The sequence below is a fragment of the Populus nigra genome, chromosome 5 (genome assembly GCF_951802175.1).
Source record: "Populus nigra chromosome 5, ddPopNigr1.1, whole genome shotgun sequence".
Classification (NCBI taxonomy): domain Eukaryota; kingdom Viridiplantae; phylum Streptophyta; class Magnoliopsida; order Malpighiales; family Salicaceae; genus Populus; species Populus nigra.
The window spans coordinates 22,226,053-22,244,266 of NC_084856.1; the positions used below are offsets into that span (position 1 = coordinate 22,226,053).

At 34.1% G+C, this 18,214-nt stretch overlaps 3 protein-coding genes, 1 long non-coding RNA gene and 1 other non-coding gene across 5 annotated transcripts; all 5 read left to right on the plus strand.

Annotated features, from left to right (window-relative positions):
• Positions 1–2,089: 2,089 nt before the first annotated feature.
• LOC133693453 (protein RALF-like 33) lies at positions 2,090–2,856 on the plus strand. Its single transcript, XM_062114672.1, has one exon. It carries the CDS (start codon positions 2,289–2,291, stop codon positions 2,649–2,651), a length of 363 nt encoding a protein of 120 aa, XP_061970656.1. The 5' UTR covers positions 2,090–2,288; the 3' UTR covers positions 2,652–2,856.
• Positions 2,857–7,601: 4,745 nt separating this feature from the next.
• LOC133695186 (REF/SRPP-like protein At3g05500) lies at positions 7,602–9,638 on the plus strand. Its single transcript, XM_062117051.1, has 3 exons — positions 7,602–7,777; positions 7,946–8,173; positions 8,900–9,638. The coding sequence occupies exons 1-3, from the start codon at positions 7,742–7,744 to the stop codon at positions 9,362–9,364; spliced, it is 729 nt and encodes a 242-aa protein (XP_061973035.1). The 5' UTR covers positions 7,602–7,741; the 3' UTR covers positions 9,365–9,638.
• A 1,027-nt stretch (positions 9,639–10,665) lies between these two features.
• On the plus strand, positions 10,666–12,385 carry LOC133693188 (uncharacterized). Its single transcript, XR_009842093.1, has 3 exons — positions 10,666–11,642; positions 11,934–11,993; positions 12,280–12,385. It is a non-coding gene; the product is annotated as an uncharacterized LOC133693188 (long non-coding RNA).
• An 83-nt stretch (positions 12,386–12,468) lies between these two features.
• Positions 12,469–16,670, plus strand: LOC133694898 (uncharacterized). Its single transcript, XM_062116589.1, has 10 exons — positions 12,469–12,540; positions 13,396–13,488; positions 13,898–13,981; positions 14,063–14,138; positions 14,239–14,383; positions 14,860–14,930; positions 15,224–15,316; positions 15,830–15,922; positions 16,039–16,140; positions 16,299–16,670. The coding sequence occupies exons 1-9, from the start codon at positions 12,469–12,471 to the stop codon at positions 16,125–16,127; spliced, it is 816 nt and encodes a 271-aa protein (XP_061972573.1). The 3' UTR covers positions 16,128–16,140; positions 16,299–16,670.
• A 1,080-nt stretch (positions 16,671–17,750) lies between these two features.
• Positions 17,751–17,946, plus strand: LOC133695517 (U2 spliceosomal RNA). The gene has a single exon (XR_009842468.1). It is a non-coding gene; the product is annotated as a U2 spliceosomal RNA (small nuclear RNA).
• The last annotated feature ends 268 nt before the right edge of the window (positions 17,947–18,214 follow it).

Sequence of the window (18,214 nt, forward strand, 5' to 3'; positions counted from 1 at the left end):
ATGTTGTTTTTTTTTTTAATTAGATAGATATGTTTGAAACGCAAATCATTTTGCACTTAATAGAATTAATGAATATGTAATATTGATAGTTGTATAACTATCTAAAAAATCTAAACATAAATAGATGAATTATGTTTCTAAAAAAGTTTAATTTTTTTTGTTTTAAATTTTTTATGCGTGCTTGTGAATCGTTTTGATGATTTAATGTTAAAAATAATTTTTTAAAAAAATAAAAATTTATATTATTATAATATATTTTCAAACAAAAATATTTTAAAAATTAATATTTACTATTATTCCAAACAAGTACTTAAACAGAAGTGTCCAAGAAGAAAAATCCATTAAACAAGTGTTAGTTGACGTTATGTTGATTGCTGGGAAGTAAAAACGCGCTTTAAGTAACGTTAACGGATGCTTGATGTAAGCTAGAATGGAACTGGACCATGTGGGAAAGAGAGAACGTGTTTCGGTTAAGATTCTTGAACGAGCTTGAAGAAACGATAAGCAAGGGTGTGTTTGGCATTTTATAGCTTTTGCTGGTATAAAAAATTATAAATTATAATTAATATTTTTTAAAAAAACTTCCAGTTAAACTCATATAAAATTAGTTACAGCATATATTAATCGATTACATTTTCAAATACATAATTGGGGGCGAAACAAATGCTGCATCACATAAAAAAAAAAACTTACTTTTAAAATATAATTGTCAAACAAAAAAATAATAATGTGTTATCATGTTAAATTCAAATTATTGAACCAACTCAAGTTTATTTTTTTTTTTAAAGTAATATTTTTTTTTTAATTATTTAATTTTAACTTCACCAAAATTTAATTAAATCAACTCCGTGTGTACTAAAGTCTAATAACTATAACTCTAATTTTTCTTAATTTTAATTTCCTTTTCTCCCCCCTCCCTCCCTCCCTCTCTCTCTATACCAAACTACAATGGAAGAAGGAGAGAGAAAGACAAGCAGCTACGAGGAATATGTCCACCATCTCGACGAGGTTGACATCTTCATTCTTCCCTTTCATACTTGCTGTCAGTGGGCAAGCATTTTGGTGGGATTTGGTGCCAAACTTTTGCCATAATATCTCCTTCCCATTTTGTTTCTATACTTTTGTACGAATCCAGCGATACTGATATCTTTACCAATTAACTCTACATTTTTCCATAATAAATATTTTCATCTTCGATGCTTTCGCTTCTTCCGAGCCATCAATTCAAGCTTAGTTGTAATCCACTAGCAATGAAGGTCGATGCACTAAACCTTGGCTACTAATCATTGACCAACATGGTTCTAAGCACAGCAGTATAAAACAATGATAACATATCTTTAATCTTTCAACCATTTGTATTTGAAATTTATAATTTGACCCAGCATTCCCAAATATTATAATTAAGTTCCAAATTCTTGTGCAATCCACACAAAATCATGAGTTGAATTGTTCTTCTAAAAAAAAAAGCAGTTTATTTGTATAGAATATGAATGTATGATGCACAAAAACACATATAAAGGTCAGATTTCCAGAACTATTAGCTGTCATATTAAACCCAAATATAGCTGGGGCAGGTTTTCACTAAAAAAAAATAATAATAGAGAGTTGACAGACATAACTCGATTAAAAACCTGAGTTATTAACTATTCAATCAATATTTATTGATTTTTTATTTTTTTTCAAAACAATATTAATTGAATTTTTTTAAAGAAATTGAACTAACTCAGATCAATATGTCTAACTCGTGAAATAAGAGATTTAGTGTCTGTTTGACAATGTAGTAGAATTTGTGTTTTAAAGTGCTTTTAACTTTAAAATCAATTAAAATAATATATTTTGTATTTTTTAAAATTTATTTTTAATATTATGATATTAAAACAATTTTAAAAAATAAAAATTTAAAACTAAAAAAATCTTTAAAAAACACTGTAAAACCAAAATCCAAACACCCCGTTAGTTTGATGCTGACCGGCTGGTGCCCTAGCTTAATCCTTGTAGTTAGTGGCTGCCATGAACTTAGATAAAGCAATGGCAATTTGGTAAATAGAACGCAGCATCAAAGTCAATAATGAATAGTTGCCCACTTACAAGTCTTCAACTCGGCAAGCCCTTAGCTGTTGTCTTACCTCATGAAGAGGAAAGAATAAAGAAACCTTATAAGCTCATAGACACATCCAGCACAGTACCATCCCTGCAGAGAGAGAAAAGAAGCCCCCAAGAAACCATTAATTCAGGAAAACCTAGCTAGAGAGAGAGAGAGTTTCTTTGTCTACATTCCTTTTCAAGAAATGGCAAAGTGGAGTTCTTGGTTCTTGATTTCAGCTACAATCTTGATCTTGATGGAGATGGGCTTATCATCCACCGTTCAAGGAAGTGGGGATCACCATCTGGGGTGGATTCCTGCCACTAGATCATCAGTCTGCAAGGGGTCTATAGCAGAGTGCATGGCTGAGGATGGAGAAGAGTTTGAGATGGACACAGAGATCAACAGGCGTATTTTAGCAACTACCAAATACGTCAGCTATGGTGCGCTTCAGAGGAACAATGTCCCTTGCTCTAGGCGCGGCGCTTCTTACTATAACTGCCAGAGGGGGGCCCAGGCTAATCCTTACAGCCGTGGATGCAGTCGCATTACAAGGTGCAGGAGTTGAATTTTATTTATTTACTGATTTTTTTTACATTTTTTTTTAATGGGTTTGATTGTCATACTCGAGGGGAAAAGACAGGGAAAGGAGTCGGTGGTGTTGGGTCTTCGATGTTATTTGTTGATGGAAATATTGTTGTCATAAACTATATTTGAATGTCTTTGTAAAAGATTATTGTTAAGTATTACTATTATTCTTTTTTTCTTCTTCAGGTAGTTCTCTCTAATTTTTGCAATGGGAATTTTTTTCTCCAATTTATTCTTTTAGATTTGTTACTTTCGGTGGAAAGATCTGTGATTTAAGTTTGATTGATTTTAAATTTGGATATGTGCAATTTCACTCTCTTTAATTCCCTTGGTTAATTTCTTTTCTCATAAATAACTCTTAATTATTATTGAATTGTTAGATAGGATAGCCATTTATGCCTAAGGATTTTTTACCAGTGAGTGTTTTTTTTGTTTTTCAATCTAAAAAATGATTTTTTAGGTATTTTTGCATAATTTTAATATATCAATATTAAAAATAAAAATATTATTTTAATATATTTTCAATTAAAAAAAACTTATACATGGTAATATCAAATACAAACTAAATTTGAGCCCTGTTTATTATTATTATTATTATTATTATTATTATTATAGAGGGTTTTTTTTTTAATTCTTGGTTCCTGCTTGTTGAGAAATTCTAATATTCTATCGGGACTTGTGCGTGAGCATGAAAATTCTCACAGGCTCACAGCTGACTGGTAGCCTTCTTTAGGGGGTGTTTGGAGTGCGTCTGTGTATTTTATATATATATATTCAACTTGAATTGAAAAGTTTTATCTGTATGAAAAACAAGAAATAATATGGAAAAACCTGATTCAGCACAGTCAAATTTAAATATGATTCGTGCAAAGTTATTGAAAAGACTTGTTTTTTTTTTAACTAAAACAATATTTTTAAAAAAGTTCTTTTTTAAAAGAAATTAAAGACTGAATTACGCACTCACAACTTTAATTTTTTAATTAAATCAATATCTTTTCAAAAGCTTTTATGAAAGTAATTAAAGATTAAATTGAGTAGAGTTAATTTTACCAACCCCCGATATCGGGTATTATAACTATATACGTCTATAATTGATGAGAAATTAAAGCCCTTCACGTGAGAAGTGATCGGTTGAGTAACTTGGGTTGTTATTGTCACCCAAGAAGATTAAATTTGGAAGCTCATATTGTTAGTTCTCTTTCTTTTCTTTAATTTCATTGGGTGGCCATGTAGTAGTGTTTGTTAATGATTGGTCTCCTTTGCCAAACCACGAAATTCTTTCCAAGGATTTTGCTTTTACATTGTTGGGATTTCATGTTTCAACTTTAGTAAAAGGTTAGAGATTAATAGACATGTTGGATTTTTTTTTATTATTAAAACAATATTATTTTAATTTTTAATATTTTTTATTGAGTTTTCTCACCCATCCATCACCCCAGGCCTTGCCTCGAGCTGAAATTAAAGCTTTTCATGGTTAGGTTTTAGATAAAACATTTATAGAGAAACATTTATAGAGTTGGTGTCTCAATGAGAATTCAATGGATTGGTTGAATGATTATTATAGTTTTCGATTGAACTCTATTTGAAAATAATAACATGTGATGTGATGCAAGTATCTAAAGGGCCTGTGGTACGATGTATTAAGGATTTTTTTGAAAATTAATTTGATACATTTAAATATCTTTGTGTTTGATTGCAGTGTTATGTGCATTAAATTGTCCATAAAATTAGGGTTGTGATAGAAAAAAAAAACTTGAGATGACAGGCACTTCTTATTTTCCTAAATACCCCTTCCCCTTTCACTTTTAGATTCATTTTCATGTGTTATTTTTAAACATGGATTGTACATGTGTATGTGTTAAAATAAAATAAAAAAACAAATTAATATCTTGTTACCAAATCATGTTTTTTTTTTGGTTAAGATTTAACAATAAAATAATAAATTGTTGCGCTTGTTTAGTGTTCTGAGAGACAAATACAAAAAAGATAACAATGTATTTGTTTAAAGAGATAAAAATAAAAATAAAAACATAAAATAAATCTATCTATAAAGTAGTTTTAGAGTGAATTTTCTATATTTTCAAAATATAAAATATATAAAACTATATCCTTACTATCTTCATATATTTTTATTTCGGGTTAATAACCGCATACTATATTATCATGATATAGCAACCCAAATGATCTTACATTGTAATTTTTAAGTTTAAGTCTATGGTACCATCAAGATTCCCAACCAATGGAACCCAAGAATTGCAAGAAATCTCTGGTTCTAGATTGAGACATCAGATTCATTACTCTATAATTTGCCAGTATCAACATGCATGAGTCTCTGTTTTTTTAATAGTGGGTTATGCTGGAGAGTATGCTAGTAATTTTTTTAAAAAAATATATTTTTTGCTAAGAAATATAATAAAATAATATATTTTTTATTTTTTAAATATTATTTTTAATATCAACAAATCAAAATAATTTAGAAATATTAAATAATTTTAATTTAAAATTAAAAATTTAAAAATATTTTTGAAACCCAAACAGATTCGATGGTCATTGCCATTTCTTTTAATGGACATGTGAGTGCTGCAAGAAGATGGGCTCGCTTTGATGAACGCCAGGTCAAGTCATGTCCAGAAAATACATTAGGGCGACACAGCACACGTGAGGCCCGACAATCTTCAATGGGATGACAGTTGACAGATCAATGTCTAGGCCACCAGGACACCTTTCCTTGATTTGTTCCTGACATGGTTACTAGGAATCTAATCGGACGCGAAATATCTTCTGTTTTTCACCTTTGGATGTTTTTTTTGTAGTGATTTTGAATGTATAAATATTAAAAAAAATTAAAATAATTATTTTAATAAATTGTTAAATAAAAAATACTTTACATCACAACATCAAATACACATTAAATCTTGTACAATATCTAATTGAATAGCATAGACTAGATTCTTTATAGCAATTTATAAGATAAAAAGTTACTCTAAATTAATTTTTTTATTAAAATAATAATATTTAATTTCAACCCAAATAGATTTAACTAGATTTAACCAAGTTATTGATAAATTTACTGAATTAGTTACATTTTATTAGATTAATCTTAAAATCAATTAAAATTAAATTTTTGTCCGGACCCTTACGGGATCAACTTGCCAAGCAAGGACTCCTTTGATAATTACAGTCCCGCGGTGCTAGAATGTCTTCGGTCCATGTAACTGGATGACAAATCAGTAAATTGAATATTTGATGATGTTATGAGATCATTTGTTGAATAAAAGACTTTTGATTTCGCATTTGCTTGGTAAAGTCGTCTATGTTTGAGATTTATCATTGACGCAACATGCATTTGCTTATTCTACACGGGACTCTTTAGGGAAAAAAAATATCTTATTGCCAAATCAGATAGAAGTATTTTATCTAAATTTATTGTATTTTTTTTTCTTTTTATATCGTAATTATTAATTCTAATATGGCTAGGTGGTTGGATTCAAAACATGATTGACTCTTCTTTTTACTTAAACCAAGTGTTAAAGAAAAGTTAACTTGAAATTGATCAAATTGACATGATAGCTTAACTCACAACTCACAACTCGAATAAAAATCAATTTAAAATTTTATTTTATATTATAAAATAATATTGTTTTATTTTTTTTTTTAAATTGAGGGTCTGTTGTAATTCTAACTTAAGTTTAATGGTTTTTTTTTGAAAAAATAATACATATTAAAAAAGTATTTGAAAGTAATTTGAACACAACTATTATTGTTTTGATTTTTTTATTTTAAATGAGGGTCTTTTGTACTTCTAACTAGAGTTAATAAAAAATTTTAAAAAATAATATATATTAAAAAAATAATATAATTTAAACACAATCACCATCAAGAACAGTGATTAAAAACAATAGCTATTAAAAATAACAATTATACACAGTTGCTATTGAAAATAGTGGTTGTTTTTAAAGTTCCTTTCAAATAAAATTAATTCACAACCACAAAAGTTAATTTAAATATTTATGAAAATTCTATGGTAAAAAATAAAATTTAAGATCTAGTGCTCAAGAAATAATGGATCACTAGGGGTACACTTAAACTCTGTTTTTGACATGCTTAGTATCATTAGAAAAATTTCGACAAAATGATTCTACTTACATCTTAAAAGACTATCAAATATAGTTATAATTTGTCTGAAGTTTTATCCGAGGTTAATTATAACCTCATTTAGTGATTTTTCAATACGGACTTATAATTATTTAGTTGAAATTTTTTTCTCCCTCCATATTTCTCTCCTGCCATGTCACCATATCTCCCTAACCATTGAAACTCAAGTCTTATTTTTTAGTTGTTGTATCTTTATAAATTTTTGAGTTGAATATTAACAAAGTTAACTATTTTGCAAAAGAAAAAACATTATTGTTCGTTAACTATTTTTAATGACAGCTGTGTGTATAATATATATTGAAAAACACGATTATATTTAAGCTGTGTTGTTTTTTATATATATTTTTTGTTATTTTTCTAAAATTAATCCACCTAATATTAAAGTTTTGAATAGAATCAAATCATATTCCTAGCAGAGTTTAATTACTCTGTTTTATGTAATACAATAATTTTATTTTTATCAATAATATAGATCGAATAAATAAATAACATCCGAATTTAATATTAATGAGAACGACCGACGACCGATGGAAAGTTTTTGAGAATTGAATCAATTTATGGGAAACCAAAAAGCTTACCTTAATAAGCTTTCTAGAAAATTCGACAACAAAGCGTGTCCGTACGATCATTGCCTTCCCATAGCACACAAACTTAGCAACTAAGTTTAGGAGTAAACTACCCCTTGATGCCAGCTATAATTACACCAAATCACAACCCTCCACGTGCCAGTCCAACTCTCCCCGTAGCCGTCCATTCACACCGATTTCTGTGCTCCCCATTTCACACCGAGATCCGTGCCCTTTCCATAATCCCCTCTATAAATAGAAAAATTCCTCCTTTTTTATTAATTCAGTGTACCATCTCGAAACCATAATTTTCTCAACCCGCTTTGATCAATTTTCTTGCAACCTCGTCATGGCTGAAAATGATGTCAACATGCAACAGCAACTGGTAATCTTTTTTCTTTTTCTTTTTGTATTGTTGTTGAATTGGGTTTCTTTTTTTTGGATTTTGTTTTGATTGCTTTTTTTTTAAAAAATTCTTTTTTATTTGATTTTTTTGAAATTGGGTTTTTGGGATTTTGTTTTGATTGAGTTTTTGGAAATTGGGTTTTTGAAGGACAAAGAGGAGGAGGAGAGGAGGCTGAAGTACTTGCAGTTTGTGCAAGTGGCTGCAGTACATGCTGTGTTGACGTTTACAAACCTCTATATTTATGCTAAAGACAAGGCTGGACCGTTGAAGCCCGGTGTGGAGACTGTTGAGGGGACCGTTAAGAGTGTTGTTGGACCTGTTTATGATAAGTTTCGTGAAGTTCCTATTGAGGTTCTCAAGTTTGTTGATCGCAAGGTGAGTTTTTGAGTTTCTTTATGTTGCACGGATGATAGAGATTGTACAATTGCAAGGTGGTGTATGTGGGTTATTGTGTTTTTTTGATATGAGATATTATATGCTTTTAAATGCACGTATGATGAAGATCGCACAATTGCAGGGTGATGTACGTGGCCTTGTGTTCTTTTTTCTATACGGGATGCTTTTGTTCTTAAAATTTTCTTTTGCTATGTTGATTGCTTATGACTTAGATGAAAGTGGCATGGTAAGGTTGCTGTGAATTGTGACAGGGTGAGTGTTGTCAATGAGGTTGAAGAGGATGGACTAATCCTAGTCTTATTGGTTCCAATTTTTTTTGCTGTGTTGATTGCTTATGATGATTTAGATAAGGAAAATAGTTTTCTTTTCATGGCTATAAGCTAATTTATGCTCTTTTTTTTGCCTTCTGGTTAGCCGATTCTTTGCTTATTGTTTGTAATTGAGTTCATGTATGTAATCGTTCTTTTCTTTGTTTGGTCATAAGATAAGATTGAGGGCACGGGAACCAGATTGGTCATTTATAAAGACCTTGTTTTTTGAAAGAAAGAATGCTGTGCCTCTCTGAAGATGCTAGGATTAGTCTATGATCTGATTGTCTGCTTTTCTATATACCTTATGGTGATAGAATTGAAATTTAGGCTTGTTTAATTAATCATGCATGGTTTGGAGGATTTGGTTGTGAATTGAAACCTTCCCTGGTTGCAGGTGGATGAATCTGTCACTAATATGGACAACCATGTGCCCCCACTCGTCAAACAAGTGTCATCCCGAGCACTCTTGGCAGCTCAAAATGCTCCAGTGGCAGCTCGAGCAGTGGCTTCTGAAGTTCAGCGTGCTGGTGTGAAAGAAACTGCCTCCGAATTGGCAAAATCTGTTTACTCCAAGTACGAGCCTACAGCGAAGGAGCTCTACTCCAAGTACGAACCGAAGGCAGAACAAGCTGCTGTCTCTGCCTGGCGCAAGCTCAATCAGCTCCCACTCTTCCCTCAAGTGGCTCAGGTGGTTGTGCCAACTGCTGCCTTTTGTTCTGAGAAGTACAATCAAACCATACTCAGCACTGCAGAGAAGGGATACAAGGTATCCTTGTATTTGCCCCTGGTGCCTACCGAGAAGATTGCTAAGGTCTTTAGCAATGAAGTGCCTGAATCAGCCCCATTGGTTTCCAGCTAGACACAAGTCTGATTTCTGATGCTCTTACAATTGGGATATTAAGTGCGAACGTTTTCTTTTTATTTTTTTGAAACTGTCTAATGACTTCGTTGTATCTGTATATGGAAAGGCATGTCCAGACTTCACGTTTGGATATTTTGTTTTAGTTTTGTTTTTTGGGTTCTATTTCAATCATGGCAATGGATGATTTATCATGTGAATTCCTGAACATGTCTTCCAGTTGCTCGTTTTGTTTCTCTTCCTTCTTTTTCTATATAAGGCAGTCTATTTACTATTTATCATCTTCAGATCCCATCCCTTCATAGGACCTGTTATCTGCATGCAGGAAATCCCAGCATTCTCTGTACTGATTTAGATGCTTTTTATGCAGATTTCTGTTAAGTAAACTAATAAATTTGATCATGTGGATACAAGTGCTAAATCACCTGGCAAAATATTGAGGTGTTCTTTAAGTTCTCCTGCTATGTTTTTGACTTGCAATTTCATTATTGCTTGCAGAACCAAACATATGAACTGGTTTAGGCTTGATTCTCGAGTTATTTTGAATGTATTATTTTTATTTAAAAATATTTTTTTTAATTTTTTTTTAACTTTTTAGTTTTGAATTGATCGAATGTCAATTGAATCATATATCTAGATTATTCGAATTTAGCCAATACCAAAGCAATTCAAAATAAAATCCAATTGGATCATCCTATTAGACCATGTTTTAAGAAGCTTAGGAATGCATCGATGATCAGGAATGCAACGCTTACAGATGATCGGGAATGCGTCGCTGACGGATGACGTTAAACTATGGAGAGTAGGGAGTCTTAACTTTTATCTCCTGGGAGCAATTTGCTTACTGCCCATGCAGAAAAAGTTAAAAATGGGTTCCTTCTAGATGAAAAGAAGGGACAATGGACATCTAGCATCAAGAATCGCCAAAAGGACAATGGACATCTAGCATCAAGAATCGCCAAAAAGAATCCTCAAAGAAATCACCAGAAAAACTAAGGGTTAATCACTCATTTAGCTTCCACCACCACACCACTAGCCTTTGAAACCCTTGACCTGATGGATTGCGTGACAAGCTAAAGGGAGAAGGCTGATATTCCGATAAAGATGCCGTCGTCTCATGAAATCTTTTTTCTGATTTGTTTTTCACTAAATTGAAAATAAAAGCCCAACCCAATATTGAAATCCACGACCCTAAAACAGTAAAACTACACAATGGCTTGCCAGAAAAAGCCATGCCTAAATTGGTTTGAAGCTACGCTGAAGGAAACGAGACACTGTCGAGCAATGTTATTAGATCTAAACCTAGCTGAACTAGGCTCGATTTTGGTGGAAGTTTACATGATTTAACCTAGTTGATTTGTTATCGGCTGACCTTTATTCAAATGAAAACATTCAACCTGCTTACTATGAAATCTCTGCTTACAGCGTGCTTAACTCTATGTTTGATATCTTGATAAGAAATTCTGCCAGTGATGTACTTTAGCAATGTTTCTAGTGGCACAACTTGTTGTGGACCGAGGGTGTTCATGATTAATGCCTGTTGAAGGTGGTTCGACAAATCATACATCCATGAAGAAGCCAATCTTATTATTTAGTGAGAGAACAAGAAAAACACAACAATGAAGGATGAGGAATCATCCACTCTACTTAACTTCTAATCTCACTCGTTTTCTCTTTTAGCAGTGCTGCAATGGCAGCTACGACTTGTTGTCCTTGACAGCTCACTCTCTCCTTCTATTTCCTTATATTAATTCTAGCTCATCTATTTGGATATAGGCGAGTAAAGCTGAGAGCAAGAATGGGTCAAAGGGGTTGTGAATCCTACCGTCAGATTAGCTGATTGGAGTCATGGATGAGTTGTGTAACGAAGTTAACTCTTCAGTCTGATGTGCTAGTCTTAATGCCTAGGTTAGGGAAACTCATTCAAGTAACTTTCCTAATGCTAAGTGCCCATTTGTGTCGGGGAGCAAGGTTGTTATGGATTAGTTCCTCTACAGAAGTGTTTGATTATCTAGCAGTAAGGTTGACTTCAGAAAGGGAAATTGGCATCAGTGTGGATGTGGTCTCTCAAGCAGGCCTCCTGTGGGAAATGGTTGTGATGACCCTCGTTCATGAAATGGGTTGCCATACTTTTTCTTGCAAGAAGGCAGAAATCCTGGGAAATGCTACCTTTTTGAGCCCTCACTTTAGCATGCAAAGCAAGAACCTTGAACTGTTCGTGTTCATTGGTCTACTCTAAACCTTTGGAGAACTTAGCATCCCTCGCCTTAATTTATTGGTATAGTGAAAATCCTTCGTCAACATAGAAAATTATGTAATATATAATATAATTTTTGAGCTGTTTGACATGGCACTAGTTTGGTATTTCTGCATCATGAAACAAATTAGGACCCACGTAGAATCCTAGATGACATAGATTGCACATTCATAATGATATGTATGTTTATCTTCCAAGTTTGCTCACCCTTTTCTGTAATTACTTCTTGGGGTAGTATTCCTATAAGCTTCTCTCCCAATCTTTTCATCCACTGTTATTTTTTAATGTACTTTCTGTATGCTAACCATTCAGGTTGGAATGGAGACAGAAGGTTTTGCCATCCATGATTCAATGATGCAGTTAAAGAATGAGGTGGGGTTCTCTTCTAAAATTACTATGGCCCTATGGCATCTCTTATTTTCAGTTATGGGGAGTAGCAATAGCATTAAAGGTAGAGATGCCCACTTACAGAGATGTGATTTTAAGAAGGCATGCATGTATGCTACAAATTTTCTTCAGGATGCATCTATACCTTTATGATATTGCTAGCTCCATTGCAGGAAACACACTCTTTATTTCAAGTAATATGATTTTAGATGATTGTTTGTTTGTGCTCTGTTTTGTTTTCGTTGTTACATGGTTGCCTTTGCTTGTGCAGAAACATACTAAAGTTGCTGTAGGAGCTGCTGGTGGCCAGGCTTGTCTACTACTGGCTGCTGGAACAAAGGGCAAACGACACATGATGCCACATGCAAAAGGTATGATGGAGTAGGCTTGACGAATTTGCAATTGTAGAGAGTTCTTATGCTATCGTTCAATCTCCTATTTGACATTAAGTGTTTCAGCCATGATCCAACAGCCTCGTGTTCCTTCATCGGGGTTGATGCCTGCTAGTGATGTTGTTATCTGTGCCAAAGAGGTTCGTTAAACTCATTTTATAGCTTGAATGGCAGGATCATGGTTATTTTTCAACTTGGCAATTTGCTCTTATTTCATGTTACTGTCCATCACATTCCAAAAGCAATTTCTGTACTTTTCTATCTATTCTGTGCTTATGTTCCTAGTTCTCTTCGGCAGTCAAAATAGGGGGCCATCTTAATGATTGTTGATTTGTAATTCGAGTTAGGATCTGAAGAATGAGGATTTGTTGTCTTTTCTTAATTTCTTTGCTTTTGTTCTCCGAAGACTGATTTTAGAACTTTGTGAGGTCACCTCTTGTAATTCAAATTCTAAACACCATTCTACTGTCATTATTTTTCAGGCAGTAATAAACAAAGACGTCCTCACAGAACTTCTGGCCAAGCTCTCTCTCTCTCTCTCTCTTTGCACCGGGTGTTGGGTAATTCCAGAACTTAAACACACACAAATTTATGTGGTTCGGCAACTTACCTATTCCACGGAGCTACTGGTTTGTATTAATCAAACTTAGAAAGAATACAAATAACAAAACAAGAAGGAGGAGAAAATCTTCTCTACTCAACTCAAGCTCTCTCTCTCACGTTTTTTTCTCTGTGTTTTCACTCTTCTCTGTCATTTTTTCACTCTAACAATCCCACTCTTCACTGAGCATACATATATATTAAGTTAGGAGTGAAGGGCATAAGCCCACCGTTTGCCTCCACTTGTGCTAAGTAGAGATTAGGTATTCCACTAAGCACATAGTGGAGGTGGAACACTACTTGTCTCCAAATAGCTAACACCGGGGTGTTTTGTTCGGCTCAAATGGATGTTCTAGCAGGTTGACTTATCTCTTCAATGCCACTACTGTCTCCAGATTCTTTGGCGGATTCTTTGGCAAGGTCAGGAAAAGATAATGGCAGATGTTATGCCCCCAGAGGATTGGGACAAATCAGCTGGCATTAAAGTTGTAGGGCCCTTCTAGTGTCATCATTCCTTCTTCCCTTGAAGGAGAAGAGAGGTGGGTCGGGGAATGCCAGTTCCTCCACAGAAAGAAAGAATTGCCTAGCCCTTTAGAACAACCGATAATGCTTTGTCATGGTGCACGAGCCAATCTTGGATACACCAAGCATCTCACCTCTGTAAAATCGGTGTTGAAGAATGTATTTAGAGGGTAGAAAAGCATCGAATATGAACAAAAATAGTTACCTATCGCAAGCAATATAGAAATTCTGTACAATTTTATCGATCATCTCAAGATTCAATCTGTCATGCTAGATTGTATTTTGTGTTTCTCCTCCATTAACTTTTCAAGCAACCTTTTCAGTTTCTTTGTTAAGCTAATCAAACTAGATTTTGTCATTTTACAATTGTTTTAGATCGAAAGGTTGTTCAAGACATACCCTAGATACAATGACATGCATCTCGCCCATGCACAACAGCGCTCACTGCTTCATCTCATGGTTAGAGAGGTTCAGATATTAGACATTAGATTGTCTTATTTCTCATGATCATTGCTACAGGGAACACATTGTTATATATAGTTACCTGATGTTGAAGGATGCAAAGAGAACAAATGTGAGCTTACTAGAACACCACATGGAAGACGGTTCATAAGTGAGATTTTGTATCCATCTTAAAAGGAGTTCTTTGCTTTTTAGTTTTTTTTTGAAATTTCTTAGCTTTTATGTTAATTACTATCATTTTGTTGTTAAATTGCAGGAGCTGAATTCTTTTCTTGATTTTTTGTTTGAGCTTATTGTTGCTCGAGGACCATCCGCTGGGTTTGATGTGTCTTTGAATGGATTTGACCTGTTTCATGGTCATGTTTTCATTGCTGCTGAAACAAGACGACTCGGTATATTGTAAGTTCTGTGTGGTAGAGATTACAATTTGTTTTTTAGATGGATTCTTGTGTGACATTTAGTTTGCATTAGTGCCCTTGGGGATGATGTGGCTTTGCTACTAGACATTGGAAACTATGATTGTGTGGTTAAACTTGACAAAACATTAGCGATGAAGATGTTATACAATGACATAGTTGATGGTTTTCTCATCTTGAAGGCATGAGTTGGTGTTGTTCATCAATGCATGAGGCCTTGAACACCCATATAGACTTGTTTATTTGCGGCAGACAGATATGTATCCATGTATGAATCATTTAGAGACTGAACTGTACTCGCGTGTTTATCAATTGGTAAAGGAAGTGCAAATAGTTCAATAAGATAGCTGTAGTCTTTCGTCAATGGATGAGCATCAAACTCTGTGAAAAAAAGAGGGTTTTTTTTGTCCCCAACAACTTGCTGCTTGTTTTATTAACCTTTCCTTAATCATTTTGCAGGTTCCATGACAGAGAATACCCAGCATATGATAAAGAAATATTTCCATACAACATGGGATATTGTCAAACAGGTAAACTGGCCTGTAAAACTTGCATGGAAAAAAGTCCACTGGCGCCCGTTACTTCCTAGGAATAACAACTTCAGCCCCTTAATTTCTAAATCTACTGTATTAAATATAACCAACTCAGAATAACAATTTTTCATCCCTTCATTTCCTTTGTTCTTAGTTTTGAATAGTTTTTTTTTCTTTGTCGACCCTTTAACTTGCACCTGGTGAAGAAAATGATCAAAGAAAGAGACACAAGATGTTGTGAAGTTTTCAATTCTGTATGTGCTTGTGCTAACGTCTTTTTAACCTCTCAGGTTCTACTGTCGCTTATGATTCTATGAATTTGCGAAACATTCTCTGGCTGGCTCCTTTGCCAAGCAGTTCCATTAAAGCTTGGGCGGCACCAGGTACATTTCTCAAATCAAAGAGTATCAGTTGCTATGTTCTATTACTGTGACAGATAGGGTTCTGGATCCAGAAGCATAAACAGTAATCCTACCTCTCGAGCTCTGCTATTTCTTGTCTTCAACATTTTCAATCACATTGGAACTCGTGAAAGTAGGGTGTGATTTATGATACTGAAGTTGTTGCCTGCATAAAATACCGAGAACAAAATAATATTGTTGTGAATAGCATAAAAGTTAATCCTTTCAGTCATATGAAGTCTGAACACGCAACATAGGGAGTGGAACATGCATGTGGCTGGAATTCGCTCCATGTTTATTATTCCTTTGGGAACATATGAAGTTTTTGGTTTTCTTTGATTTATCAAACATAATATCTCTGAGAGTGCCACAGAATTTTATCTATTCTCGTGTCTTTTCTTGTAACTATCTAAGCAAACACTGTCATAATCAAGTGGAAGAGCCAGCTCCCATGCCATAAGTACTGCGTAATGCAGTTTGATATTGATTTGACAGGAACCCTCGTTGTGCTGGATGCCCGTCCTGATGGAATCATATACACAGATCTTATACCTGAATATGTAAATTTTGCGAGGACCATATATGAAGGTTTGAGCTTCATTTTCCTTTCTTGTATCTCACAGCTTGCAAAATTCAAATGTCACTGCTTTCTGTTGCTGAAACAAGTTTTAGTAGGATTATTGACACAGATTTCTCCTTGGCAGATGACTTAGGCCATGTTGTGGTTGATGTAAACTACTTGAATGTTGGAATACAGTTCCTAACTATCAGATTTTCATATGCTGAAAACTGAAGTCCTGCTTAAGGTAGGCGGCACTTGCTCTCTTTGTTTTCTGACACCGTCAGATACCACTACGTGTTTTCATGCACTTAATCATTTTTGTTTCTCAAATAACACCATCACATGCGGTTGCTTTCTGGGCCAATTCGGCTATACATACCTCACCAGGTGCTCTTTTTCCAGTGGCAGATACTGCGAGGAGCCCCCAAAATGTGATTATCAACAAATGCTTGAGATTCTTGCAGACATCAACACTCATGAATCCCTAAACACGGTGGCCAATGCTCAAAGTTTCTGACGCTGACATGGAAATCAAATCTAGATGCAATCTTATATCAATTACCAGCTTAGTGGCGGGGTTTTACACATCTAAAACTGTACATGTTCATTTATTAGCTATAGACTCGAAAGCCATGATGGCTATGCTCACAGCTCAAATTCTATTTCAACTCGACCCTCTGATGACTAGGATGCACGAAGACAAACTTCTACATTGGTTTTACATGAATGTGATAGAAACTTCTTCCAAGTACTTATTGCAGATAAATTTTGCTATCAGCATCTCCATAGCACAAGTTTTATCAGTGTGTATTGTTGGTGTATGAAAAGGATTATATTTATGTAGGACATTTGAAAACATATTTTCTAGCAACAAAGTTCACTTCTATTTATTCAGGTGTCAGGGTTTGCTAATTGTGTATTAGAGATCATTCATGTCTGGAACAAAGGAAATCAAGATAGGACGAAAATTATCAATAATAAAATCCCAGAAGAACTTAATTATCAACCCATCATCCCCATGAAGAAGAAAGAAGATCAAGTATCCATAGTCAACATTAACAACTCTTATAATTCATATATTTTTCAATTTATTTCATCAAGTATTGAGAATATTTTTCAATTTTTAATTCAAAAATTTCATAATAATGGAAAACCGAATATGCTTCCACAATGGATTTTCGGCTCTTTCTTCTCGTGCGTTGAAAAGTAAATCAAGATCCAGTTCAAAAACCCAAAGCGTAACAAGGGTACTCTAGCTAGTCTTAAAAGCTTTATATTTGCTTCTATGGAAGTGATGATTCTCCTCTCTAGTTTTAGTCAGTGACAAAAGAATGCAAAAGACAACCCGCAATTTACAGAAGGAGCCAAGGAGCCAGCACACACACTATCTATGCAAGAAAGAATGTCTCTATCTCAATGGTTGTAACTCTCCACCAACAGTGGAAATGACCTCCATCATGCCCAACGATGGTGAACATCAACAAAATTTCATTATTATTGAGTTATGCTAAACATGTATATATCATCACTAACCAAGAACCCTAGGAACCATTTGAGTTTTTCCTGTCCCACCATGAGCTTCTCCACGCTATTTCACCCTAGGACTGGCAGCATCCTCCTCCCGGAGAACAAGACTACCGTCTCCCATCCTGTCCTAGCAACTGCAGTGAGCAGATGACCCACCATGGAATCTCTGCCAAAGCAAAGCACACCCGTCCTTGGTTTTTGATTTTGAGAAACCAGTGCCTTCACATCCTGTTGTGTTTTGATGTTTTATAATCCCACATCGGTAAGTAATCAAACAACACGTATGGAAGTAGACTATAAAAGGAGAAGCGGGCTGCTAAGCAACTCATACCTTTCTCGGCCTTTTGGCTAAGATCAAGTGTAGTATCTGTTCTTATCAGTTTAATATCTGATACGTGGGCCAATGGCCCACACGATATTAAATTAATTTTTTAAGGGGGAGGGTCCATTACAGTAGCTTGCTACTGGGGCTCTCGGGCGTCGCCTTCGCGTTGCACTATAGCGTAGGCCTGGCGCACCCCTCCAGCTCTAGTCTTAAATTTTAAATATTGTAGAAACGAGTTATGTTACTATATCTCAATGATTATAATTCAAGTTAGTATTATTTCATATTAAACTATTTACTTAGATAAAATTTTTATTTTATTTTTTCTCTGGAGCTAGTATGATGTCCTCTTAAATCCGATAGTTGAGGATTGAATATTGAGTCTATTTCTAGTATTAATAAAAAACCATATATAATTTAATTTAGATTTAAGTTTTATATGTGGTTTTAAAGAATAAAAATCCAA

Bases quoted from the DNA above. Each gene is read 5' to 3' on its own strand.
- LOC133695186 (XM_062117051.1), top strand. From the start codon at position 7,742: ATGGCTGAAAATGATGTCAACATGCAACAGCAACTG. The intron at 7,778-7,945 runs GTAATCTTTTTT...GGGTTTTTGAAG, and splicing joins TCAACATGCAACAGCAACTG to GACAAAGAGGAGGAGGAGAG. The intron at 8,174-8,899 runs GTGAGTTTTTGA...CCCTGGTTGCAG, and splicing joins TCAAGTTTGTTGATCGCAAG to GTGGATGAATCTGTCACTAA.
- LOC133694898 (XM_062116589.1), top strand. From the start codon at position 12,469: ATGATCCAACAGCCTCGTGTTCCTTCATCGGGGTTGATGCCTGCTAGT. The intron at 14,139-14,238 runs AGATTTTGTATC...TTGTTAAATTGC, and splicing joins TGGAAGACGGTTCATAAGTG to AGGAGCTGAATTCTTTTCTT. The intron at 15,317-15,829 runs GTACATTTCTCA...TTGATTTGACAG, and splicing joins TAAAGCTTGGGCGGCACCAG to GAACCCTCGTTGTGCTGGAT.
- LOC133693453 (XM_062114672.1), top strand. From the start codon at position 2,289: ATGGCAAAGTGGAGTTCTTGGTTCTTGATTTCAGCTACAATCTTGATC.